This window comes from Mytilus californianus, unplaced genomic scaffold (genome assembly GCF_021869535.1).
Source record: "Mytilus californianus isolate M0D057914Y unplaced genomic scaffold, xbMytCali1.0.p SCAF_3, whole genome shotgun sequence".
Taxonomy (NCBI): domain Eukaryota; kingdom Metazoa; phylum Mollusca; class Bivalvia; order Mytilida; family Mytilidae; genus Mytilus; species Mytilus californianus.
The window spans coordinates 17,102,768-17,115,379 of NW_026262679.1; the positions used below are offsets into that span (position 1 = coordinate 17,102,768).

At 33.2% G+C, this 12,612-nt stretch overlaps 1 protein-coding gene across 5 annotated transcripts in view; it reads left to right on the forward strand.

Annotated features, from left to right (window-relative positions):
- The window catches only part of LOC127734025 (semaphorin-2A-like), a 134,289-nt gene that overhangs the window by 75,696 nt on the left and 45,981 nt on the right, over window positions 1-12,612 (forward strand). For 3 of the 5 annotated variants that reach the window (XM_052243576.1, XM_052243577.1, XM_052243578.1), the window contains exon 14: window positions 3,975-4,155. In XM_052243576.1, coding sequence (XP_052099536.1) covers window positions 3,975-4,155 — 181 coding nt within the window. Of the gene's footprint in view, window positions 1-3,974; window positions 10,400-12,612 lie in introns of all 5 variants that reach the window. The other 2 variants (XM_052243580.1, XM_052243579.1) reach the window with 2 other exon arrangements.

Genomic DNA, 12,612 nt, shown 5'->3' on the forward strand with positions numbered 1-12,612 from the left:
GAATCATGATGATACCAAAATGATACTGAATAGAATATCCTAATAAATGCTGCACTTTTCGATCGACAAATTCAAGGTAGGACGTTGCCATCAGGACAATCGAAACTTAAAAAAGACAGGCGAAAGATACCAACGGGCCATTTAAATTTATCAGTCAAAATAAACTGACAACGCCATGGCAAAAATAAAACGAAAAAAGACCAAAAGACAATCAACAGTATACAAAACACAACATAGAAGGACAACACGAACCACACTAAAAACAGAGGGTGATATCCATTGTTCCGAAAAAAAATGAGTAGATCAAGCTCCACATGTGGTATCCGTCGTGTTGCTCATATTAGTTCTAACTCATTGATAAGTCTTATTAGGTAGTTGACATTCAAGAAAAGGTAGACGGTTTTATAGTTACGACAATTGGATAATATCTTTCGTCAAATTCGAAACAGATATTCCATAACGGTCAACTAACGCGTGATGGCGACCGTAAAATTAACGAAGGGACGATTTCAACTCGACCATTTGTAACTCATGGTTTAATAGCTTTCTGGTGAGCAGCAACACTCTATCAAGGAAACCATGATATGAAATGAAAGCCCTTGAATATCGTATCAACTGGGAGATATATATTTCATATGAAGGGGCTGCTGAAATAAGTAGAGAGAAACTGACAACTTTATGCCAAAACACGAAAGCCGTCGAAAAGAAAGAAACAAGTTCTCACAAAAAAATGAAGACATATTATTTCATTTTTAAATGGAATGATATTTCAACCAACAGTCGGTACTCCAATGGATTCTTTTTGTGCTGCACTACTGGCCGATTTATTTTTTTCGGGGTATTTATATGAACCAGATTCCATACAAAAACAACTCAAAAATAAATATCTTGCAAAAGCCTTTAATTTCCGAAACCTCCAAATATCTTGATGATGTCCTGTCACTTATTAATCCAAATTGCAGCAAGTGATTACATCTCATATATTTCAGTGATCTGCACTTTAAAAATACTACAGAAACTAGAAGGTATGCTTTATCTTTCAGAGATATTGACCGTTGGACGACTACAAACTAGAATCTTATGTCAATTGTCGTCTTTCCATTTTTCAGCAGTAATAACCCCACTTCCCAGTATATATCTCAATTATAATTGTACGCTCGTGTATGTTCACACTATATTGCATTCCTTATTGGTCACGGCTGACTGATACGATGTATCTGTGTCTCAACTCCATAACAATATGTGTTTGCGGTCTCAAATATCTAGTATAATAGTGGTCATATCTGTAGTTGTGTTTTATTTCTGATTGTGACCTTCTGACTGAATTTGAATTCGTATAGCTGGTGTTAAACGTTGCTTGTCCTGTCAACGCGATAGGTCTCTGTTCTTTTGGATTTCATCCGATTCTCTGGGTATTTAATTTTTAAATCGATGTGTATCTTCTTAATCGATGTACGACATTTGAAAATTGGTAAACTTATGTTGCCTAAATCAACGCACGTACTGTCAGGCATAACTAGATTGCGGTCGTGATTTTCGATAACCAATGTCTCTGTTGGATGGAATTCAAACGTATGTGTTTTTTTATAAACCAAATTAAGCCGGGCAAGCTCGATAGGACACAATCAACCCTACATTTTATATAAATGTAATTGTACCAAAAAAAGAGGCGAAGGATACCGAGGGACATTTAAACACACAAGTCGAAAATAAACTGACAACGCCATGGCTAAAAAGAAAAGGACAAACAAACAAAAGTACACAAAAAACAACAAAGAAAACCAAAGACTGAGCAATACGAAACCCACTAAAAACTGGGTGTGATCTCAGGTGCTCCGGAAGGGTAAGCAGATCTTGCTCCACATGTGGCACCCTTCGTGTTGCTTATGTTAGTACAGACCCGGTGATATGTTTAATTCGGTAGGTCACATTCGGAGAAAAGGGGACAGGATTGTATTTACGACAATTGGAACATATCCGTTGTCATCTGTGAAACGGATATTCCATAACGGGCAACCAACTCATGATGGCGTCCGTAAACTTACGATTCAACTTCACCACTTGGAACTCTCGGTTTAAAAGTTTCCTTGTGAGCGGCAACCCTCCATCAAGGAAATCATGATAGGAATACAAGCCCAGGAATATCGTATCAACTGGGAGATATATACTCCGTATGCAGGTGCTGCTTGAATTTTGCTACTTAGCAATGGGATGTTCACAACTAGGAAGCTGAAATCATATTTTTTTTTGTTTTCAACCGACCATCAATGTGAATTTCTAGATGTACGGCAAGATATGAGGCCGACTTAACTGTATCTGTGGTATCCTTTATCTCAAGTTCGATGGGATAGATGTGTTCAACATAATCACCAAATTCTGAATTATTTAGTGAGGTAACATCATCTATATAGTGGAAATTGAGGCTAAAGGATACTGCTAACTTCTTTTCTTTCTTCCTAGGAAGTTTCTGTATGAAGTCAGCTTCATATGAATGAATAAACAAGTCGGCAAGAAGAGGAGCACAAGTGGTTCCAATGGGAATGCCAATTATTTGTTGAAAAACATGTCCTCCTAACGTGAAAAATATGTTGTCAATGAAATAATCAAGCGTTTTGATAATGTCAGTTTCAGATAATTTTTTGTTTGAATCAGAGTGATTTTTTACAAAGTACGATTTATCGCTCCCTAAGACAAGAAACTCATATCTGCTTAGGCCATTCTTTTTATGAAACAAAGCAAGACCAATTCTTTCAATTTGTCTTTTACTTTGGTTTGGGGAATACTTGTGTCAAGTGTAAAAAGGTAAAATGTTTTAATACTGTTGCAGGAGGAAAGAGTCTTAGATTGAATGTACTCCAAAAGATCATTCAAAATACGTTAGTATCCACATCTGATTCACGCCAACTCTAGAATATGTAGTTTCTCCATAACTTTGAAGCCCGAGTTTGATTACTTATAAAATTGATGTTTAAAATTCAGAAAGAGGTTTCGTGAACCACTTGGAAGACCCAGCAATATAACGTTGTTTGTAAAGACACTTATGTAATTTAGGTATCCAATACAGTGAAGGAAGCTTTGGTTGAAATTCAAAAGGAACATAGAACAGACCTATGATTATCTAGGATTTCCTCTTTGATAAAAGTCGTTGAGATATATGTTGGGTGTCAAAGTTAATTGTCTATTCCTAATTCATGTATCAAGCAGTTTATGTAATGTGATTTACACACAAATACGATGTTGTTTGGGGCTTAATCTGCGGGGATAACAACATATTTGTCATCGAGGTAGGACATGTGTTTTGCAAAATTTGGGTCTTTAAAATTGATGTAGCATAGGTATTCATAGATCCATTCAGTTTTTTTAATTCTGATTTGTATCAACGACCTCACAGCCTTAATCCATTCGGACAGAGTATCTTTGTCTTCTTTCTCGCGCTTAACCCTTACCTGGCATAATCCTCGGCTGAATCCATCAGTATTTTGAAGTTGTGTTTCCAATTGATGAATCTAGGCTCACGATATTTCTGGCCTTTTAAACAAGCGTTTAAAAACAAAAGCTTACTGTCAATAACAAATATTATACGAATATAAAGCTTATTTTAAGAAATATGTGTTTATTCTGCTAATCGGTAAGTCAGTAAATACATTGTTGTGACACATCCGGTTGAATTGAGACAATTAAGTCCGATGTTTTGTTATACGATTACCACGCTTTCTGGACATTAGATATCCAGTACAATGACAGTTTGAGGGGTCGTAGTTGACTGTCCAACATATATTCAGTTTTTAAGTGACAGTCGAAATTCATTGATTAATCTGTTGTTTGATCACTAGTTACAATAAAATCAATCAATTATCAAATCATCGAACAAAAGTTTTATTTTAACTGCATTATGCATTTGATAAAATTTAAGCATTTAAAACATTATCTTGCAAAATTTAAACAAAAATGAATATTTTTCATGAATATTTTAGTGCACAAATGAATCAATGACTCTAAGCGATAGTGTTCTGCAGTTTATAGCAGACCATCCATTAATGCATCAGAAAGTTCAGCCAATGTATGGAAAAGCAATATTTTCCTTAGACGACGAGGAACTCCAACAACTAGAACTAGATAGCAATACGAAAGAAATTGTGTTTTATGCAGCATCAAGTACGCATGAATTATTTGCATAATTATAAAATACTCATGTAAGTTTATCTTTAGCTCTCAAGGTCAAAGGCAAGATTGAGGACGATTGACTAAATATTTTTACAAGATGTTTATTTTGTGAAAGTACACAAGCTTTCACCGAATTGACCCATTACCATTGTACTCTTTTTTATTTGGAAAGTACGCGATTCGGATTCGAATTAGTGTAAGCTTAACGTTTCCGGAACTTAACTTATAGACAGTTTACCTAATTATTGTTTATCGTGTATTAAACATAATTTGTCAAGTGTATAATAAATGCTACTGCTTACAAGTCTGTTTGTATTACAAACTTTCTAATTAGTTTTAAGTATGCTATGAATTTAAAAAAAATATTGCAATTTACATTATGTGTTTTGGTCTGATCGACTAGTACTGAAGCGAGTCGATTTCCAAGGTTTCAAGGCAAAATTCTCAATTTCAGAAGGTTTAGAATATTTAATCGACAGTACTATCTGGGTTTTTTTTAAACTTTGATAACCAAACCTACAACTAATAATAAAAAAGCACTCACAGTACGACAGAGTAAGCATTTTCTGATATACCTCCAAATGCGTATTACTTGTCGATTTCAAAGTCGATCTGGAAAAACAAATGCTACAAAATGAAGTATTACAAAATCTGTATCAATTAGATGATTGCGTCAGAGCTTATGTCGAATAAACATAAACTGAATAAATTCAGAAATTATAGGGGCTTTGTTAGGACCCAATATTTGTGATGCCGATTATGTAATTGATTATCAATCAAACTCTTCATACGGAGATGTTTCTTTTTACAGTAAAACGTTTTGTATAATGATAATAATGGGAACACACTATAACATAGGTACTAAGTCAGGTAACTGTCAGTTTCGCAAATACTGAAGAATTAAGATTATTTGAATAGTCTGTGAGTTTAACAAGGATGTGCTCTTTGTCAACAGCTATTGTTTATAATTATAAGCTTAAGGCTATTTAAAAAATTACTTTTAAAAATGCTTGTCATAGAATGTTATTACAGGTTGTACAATTGCACACTTTTTTTTGATGGAAACTATTGCATAATATGTTAGCAATAAACAATAATCTATATCGTTTGTAAGTAGAAAATAGTGCAAACCGTGAGCTATGTTTCAAATGCAGTAACTATAACCATTTCTTCTATGAATGCATATGGGTTTAAAACTATTGGACAATATGACACACCATTCATGTCTGTCATATTTGTTTTTTCTTGAATTGTTTTGTTATAAATTAGGCCGTTAGTTTTCTCAATTGAATTGTTTCGTATTTTTATGTCGGGGCCTTTTATAGCCGACTATACGGTATAGGTTTTCTCATTGTTGAAGGCCATACGGTTGCCTATAATTGCTTACATCCACTTTATTTGAACTTCGGTGGATAGTTGTCTCATTGGCAATCATACCTCATCTCCTTATTTTTATACCTGTGTATTTTAATATCAGTCAATATATTGTTTTGTCTAAAAATCTTGTAATAGGATATTCAATTGAAGATGTTGAATATAGCATACTTAATCATATTATAACACTTGTTTGTTTACTTTTTGATTTAAGATTGCTTTTATTTATCAGAATTGAGAACTGAATTTGTGAATATGCTGTCAGTCCTTAAACATGAAATTGAAACACACATTTTATATTATCCGCAAATTTCTTCTTGACAAACTTCAGAAGAAATTTTTAGAATGCGATTCTTTATCTCTTTTGTTTTGGAGGGTAACCACAGTTGACAAGTTTAAAGGACATAAAAGGATGAAAAATGTTGATCGAGAACTGCTTAAACTATTTTCTTTAAATACCAGAAATGTTGTATTATATTAATGTATGTCTACAAACTCTACACATTTCATTCTTGTTTGAAGTTGATGAATGATGAGATATTATTTAAGAGACAATCGTAATAAATTCAATAAAACTGACCTTTCGTCGCAAAAATTAGAAACCATGCTTGTTTGATCAATTGTACTTTCTGTTTGAAAACCCGAAATTCAAATCTAAACAAAAGACAGTCAAAATATCGTTTTCGTTTTCCTTGTATCTATGATGTGATACCAAACACGTATACATGTATGTAGATCTACTCTGTAAATTGCAGCTACCACATAATTCATGAATAAAAAAAGGTTGCAAATGAAATCCCCTGGTTTTACTAGGAATTAATAATACAGGGAGGAACCTTATATCTCACGATATCTCAGTAGCATGAGTTCGAATCCCGGCTAGGGAAGAACAAAACATTTGCTTCCGCAAATTTACAGATCTAACATTGTCGGGCTGTTATCTAGACGAATGTTTATACAGAATATGTTTTCAGCCATGTATCACCATCACTGGTGATCCGATGAATAAAATCTGTCGTAGAGTTGTCACTGGTTAAGACGTACTTATAATATAATTATTTCTGTGATTGCATCCTACATTAATTTGTAAGATCCTCTACGATAGATAATTCAGCTGATCTGTAATATTCCCTCTTCTTTATATATATGTATATTTAGATATCGGTTATAACAAAACCAGAAGGACTGTATTTGTAATGTGGGTGGGGATGGGGGTACGAACAAGAACAATCAGGAGGTTTGAATTTAGCACACTTTAAAATGAATGTATACAAACTGAGAAATAATGTTTTACAACAATTCTCCCAAATGAATTGGGTTTTGTTATAAGTAGAGACCAGATCAAATTTTCTTCTGTTTAAGAAAAGAACAAGTGACTGATTATTTATCATCATGAATAATACACCTCCGTAAAGAAAATGAAATCAAAATCATCTTTATCTTTATTGATGAATGATATGTTAAGGAAACATTTATAAAAAATATTCCCGGTAGAAGCTCAAAACAGATTAATAAAGGCAACAGTAGTTTACAGGTGTTCAAAAGTCATAAATCGATTGAGAGAAAACAAATCCGGGTAACAAACTAAAACCGAGGGAAACACATCAACTATAAGATGAAAACAAATGAACAACAGGAACACCAAAGTACAACAAAAAACAAACGCCAACATACACAGAAACGAACTATCAATATAAATAAGACACGACAATTCAGCTGTCAAAATCTTTGAGGTCTGTGAATATAAGATGAATTTGCTCTTTTGAAGTAAGTATGGTCAATCAATCAGAATCTAAGAAAAATTACTAGACGCAGATATATACCATGAGACAACTGGATGCAAAGCAATACTGAATAATTTATGTTATGAAATGAAAAAAGCGAATTAATATAAAACATTTAATTTTGGCAAATTATTACAATGTAATATGAAAAACAATAATAGACGTTGAAGTTAATTCAATCAATGTTCAGCATCATCTGTCAACAACACTTTGTCCACACGTCTATATCCTTTCCGAGTGAAAACGAATCTACAGTCCAAATGTCTATATCCTTTCCGAGTGAAAACGAATCTAAAATCCACATGTCTATATCATTGCGAATGAATACAAATCTAAATAATAGATAGTTTTCGGCTATCAACGGCAAAATGTAAAACTTTTATGTCTTTAAATCACTAGTCAATAAAGGAACCAATCAAAAATCGTTGTTCCAAAATAGACTTCATAACAATTTGTATTATTAGATAAATTTAAAGGACCGAAAGAATTCGAACAGTATAAAGTCAATTTCTTAAATCTCCAGTCGCCAATTACATATTTTTATCAGCACAATGTTCATTTACAAGTCATCACCATAAAAAGTCTGATTTACATTTAATGTCTTTTTTCGTTATCTCAATTAATTAAATAAGAACATTTCAGTTACAAAAATTAAATCGAGAATAACTGTATGATTCGTCTTATTTGTATCTGAGTATGCGAAAAGAATACTCTCATAACGATATAAGAATTCAATTGAACTACATCCGAGCCTACATGAAACTTTCCAGAACAGCAAAAGGCGTCTAATTTTGCTCGAATTTCACAGTTATATTTTTCATTATGATTTTATTTAATTTCATTTTGTTTTGAGGGAGAGTTAATCCCTATAGATTATTATTTACATTAGTCTACAATAAATATCATCGGCTAGAAAGTGAGTGATTCGGCACAGACATAATGTCTGGCGTTTTTTTCTATATAACATTTATTGTAAATAAAAGATTTTTTTGGCTGGAATTTCCGATAATATTTTGTTTCATAATTCCATGTGTGTAATAAGGAATTTCTATGATTAAGTATATCAACATGAGGTCAAGATCTGCATGTTCAATGCATGATCATCTAATTATATTATCTGATTGGTCAGTTCTTGAGATTAGTAATTAATTTCATATTTCTACATGTGCTCGGACATGCGGTCATTCGCCTTTGTTCTGGGAGAGATAAAAGATCGTTTATGAATTTCAACTGAAAAAGTACTGTAGAAAGGGCTTACCAGACATTCATCGAAGAATCACCAGATTATAAGGTAAAAGCGAACCTTAAGTATTATTATTATATGTTTTTCAAGGTTAATTTCTAATTTATTGATTTTATAATAGATTAGTTGCTTTTGAAACATGGTCCGGCGTGCTTTAATTTTTGGTAATTCTTTTATTCGTCGTTTTAAATCATTTACCCATGAAAACTGCAATTGAGGTTGGTTTACTTTAGGTTGAGACGGAACAGATATTCAGGTTGATTATTTTTAGTTTGGGGGGGAGGGATTCTTCGCCCCGGCAATAAATGTGTTCAAAAGCAACAATATATGCATATAATTGAAGAATATAAGCCACATTCGGTTTTTCTTTAGGTTGGAGGCAACGATTTATCGTCTGAAAATGAGCCCGTCAAATTAGCAAGAGATATCAGCGTTTTTGCTATCATGTTAACCACGTGGTTATTGGTCAACTTCTCCCGAGGTATTCCGAAAGACCGGAAACAGATTATAACAACAAGCTTTACGTTGTTAACAAAGAACTTCGGCATTTACTAAAACAAAGAGCTAATGCGACTTTCTGGCATCATAGAGGGTTGTGGAAGAACACCTCAGATTTATTATTAAAAGATAATGTTCATTTTAATGATGAAAGTATGGAAATATACGCTAGAAGTGTTCGTGCTGCTATTTGTAGCCTTTCACGTACATGTAGTGTCGAGCATACTTGCGTTTCAAACTACCGTGTATGATAGTTTTTACTTAGTGTTCCCAATTGGAAGGACATACGAAGAAGTAGAAGCATACAATGCAATTATTTAGTTATCTATGAATTATTTGCATATTATTACTCCTTTACCTTATTAATTTTTTAATTTTGATAATCTCTGACTGGTTTTGCTTAGATGCATATGGTTGTGACACTTGGTGACATGAAAAATGTTTTGTTTATATATTATTATGGTTGATTTATATCATTTATATCAGAGATATATAATATAATATGTCTCTGTTTATTTTGACTTATTGATTATTTATTCATAATTATGGTTTATATACTATTATATTAGTATATTATTGGTTATTTAATCAGAGATTAAAACATGTCTTTCCCTATAATGGTTGTGTCACAATAGGGATCGATTTTGGTACAATTGAAGTACTTACATATTGGTTGGTTTAAAAAAAAAAGACAAAAAATGGTTTTGGAGTATTAATTATCATATCATTCAATAGTCCAACGTAATTTTGAACAACATGAGTACATCTTATTTTATATATTATCATATCAACTATGCTTAATTTGCTGGAAAAGCATTTTGGTTTAAAAGTATTACATATATCGTAACATTCTTTAAAATCTGTAGATAATACAGGATTTTTATTTAATTTTGGTTTCATGTATTTATAGCAAAATGCCAAAACAGAAAAGCAGAACAAGAAGAAAGGCTTCTCCACAAAACCTTGCGGATGATGTTGAAGATTGAAATTTAGTAGAGGAACAACAGAGCCAAGAGTTACCACCAATATATAGGCCACCAGTTCGGAGACGCAAGGGCAGACAAGAAGCTCATCTCAATCAATTAGATCGTGAAACGCCTACACAACAACAGCCGGCTGGTCCAAGTGCAAATGACATTTCTGATGCCTTGTTCTTAAAATTTCAAAATTCAGGCATTCAACTGGTCAAAGATAATACTGTGGTCCCAATCAATGAAGTAACGGGTATGTTGTCGTCACCTAGGCAACCAGAAAACTACTGACTCGCAGGGGCCAATGTTAGATGTTTTTCAGCCACCAATTTCCTCTGATCCTAATTTCAACACTCCTTCTGATGGTGAGCTGCTAAACTCAAGTAATTCAAATGAAGAAACTCCATATGCATGTCAAATGTTGAGACACTCTATACCCTATGATTATCATGTCATGATCAGCAAAATGGTGAAATCTGATGTTTGGTGTGACAATTATGTTAATTTTGCTTTATTGTTACCTTCTAATATTGATGATACATGTAATGATTCAACATTGTTTGAAAATTTAAATATTACAATTTCAAATAGGAAACCTAAAAAAGAGTTTTTGTCCATTCACCAATGAGATCTGCAGCTATATTTGACAGACAAACTGAATTTACAGGTCAAAATAAGAAGGTTTTTTACAAAAAACGTCAAACTCAGGTCCAAATTCTTTTCAAAGGAAGGCCTAGCATCAGTATCTATTCCCAAACGGCTATTGCTGGGCCTTCTGTAAATCAGGGGAATGTACAGCAAAGTTTTGCAAACTTAAACACCAATGTGTACACTGCAGCAAAAAACACTTTACCCTTAAGAAGAAAGAGGAAAACAAGCAACCTTTGTCAAAACTTCCAACACCAATAAAGGTTGAAAATCTTAATCATTTTTAGCAGATTATGAAACCCAGTTGAAAGATAAATTGATTCACGGTCTTAGCTTTGGATTTTCAATCAATTTTTGTTTTTCTACACCCCTAAATAAAGAAATTTTTCCTCCAAATCATAAAAGTGCAAGGGAGAATTATCATGTTGTGCAATCAAAACTGAATGAAGGGATTGAAGCAGGTAGGGTTAAGGGTCCTTTTACAAAAACCCCTTTCCCTCTTTTTGTATGCTCCCCTTTGGGGTTAGTTCCAAAAAAGGAACCCACTTCTTATCGATTAATACATGATTTGTCATATCATTAGGGTGACTCTGTAAACTCGGGTATTTACCCAGAATTGTCGGCTGTACAATATCAAAACATTGAGACAGTTATAGATTTAGTCCAATCTTATGGTTCAAAATGTCAGATGCCCAAAAACAGATATTAAGCATGCTTTTCGCTGAATTCCAATTGCTAAAAAAGATCATCATCTATTAGGTTCTCATTTGGACAAACAATTTTATTATGATGCCTCCCTTCCAATGGGGGCTTCTTCCTTGTGTCAGCTGTTTGAGTCTTTTTCTACAACCCTCCACTGGATTTTAAACGCTAAATTTCAAATTTATGAGTTAGATGAGTTTTTCTATGTCGGCAAAGCTGGCTCAAATGAATGCTATAGAGCATTACAAACTTTTCTTTGTCTTGCCGATAAATTGGGGGTACCCATTATATCAGACAAAACACAACTTCCTACTACTTGCTTTATTGTCTACGGTATAGAAATTGATTCTACACAGAAGGTTGCTCGGAAAAAATTGAAAAAAAATTGCTATTATTCAGTAAATACAAATGTAAACGCAGTATCTCACTTACAGAATTGCAATCCCTACTGGGTCTTTTAAATTTTGCATGCGGAGTAATCATACCTAGGAGAGCCCTTTTACGCAGGCTTTTTGACCTGAATATAGGCCATACATCTCTTTATTATAGAATCAATCTTAATTCTGATGCAAGATTAGATCTGAAGTTATGGTACAATTTTATTGAAAATTACAATGGTAAATCTTGTTTTTTATTCAAAGAATGGGTTTCATCAGATTTTTTAAAACTTTTTTCTGATGCTGCAGGTACATATGGTGGTTTTGCTGCTGTTTTTGGCAGCAATTGTTTTTCAGGTGAATGGCCACCAGTGTTAGTCGATTGACACATTACAGTGAAAGAACTTTCCCAATTTTTTTTAGCTATTGATATATGGGGTCCTCTATCGGCAAATCATAAAATACCGTTTTTAACAGATAATTCAGCTGTTGTTGAAATTATAAATAAAACATCATCTCGGGGAAAGAATATTGTGAAATTGATTCGAAGATTAGTGCTAGCTGCATTAAAGTACAATATCTATTTAGAGCCAAACATATTCCTGGGAAAACCAACGTTATTTGTGTCTTGTTGTCTCGTTTTGCGTTTCAGGAAAATTATCAGATTGCTCCTTTGTTAAATCCAACTCCTGTGGCCATTCCACCTCAATTTTTGCATCTATGACTGATAAGCTTGTTAGTGCATCATTATCTGACGCTACTGTATTATCATATAATAGAATGTTAAGTGTGTATTCAAATTTTTGTCAGAACTTTTTTCCAGGAGTTATTCTACTACCATCTACTCATGT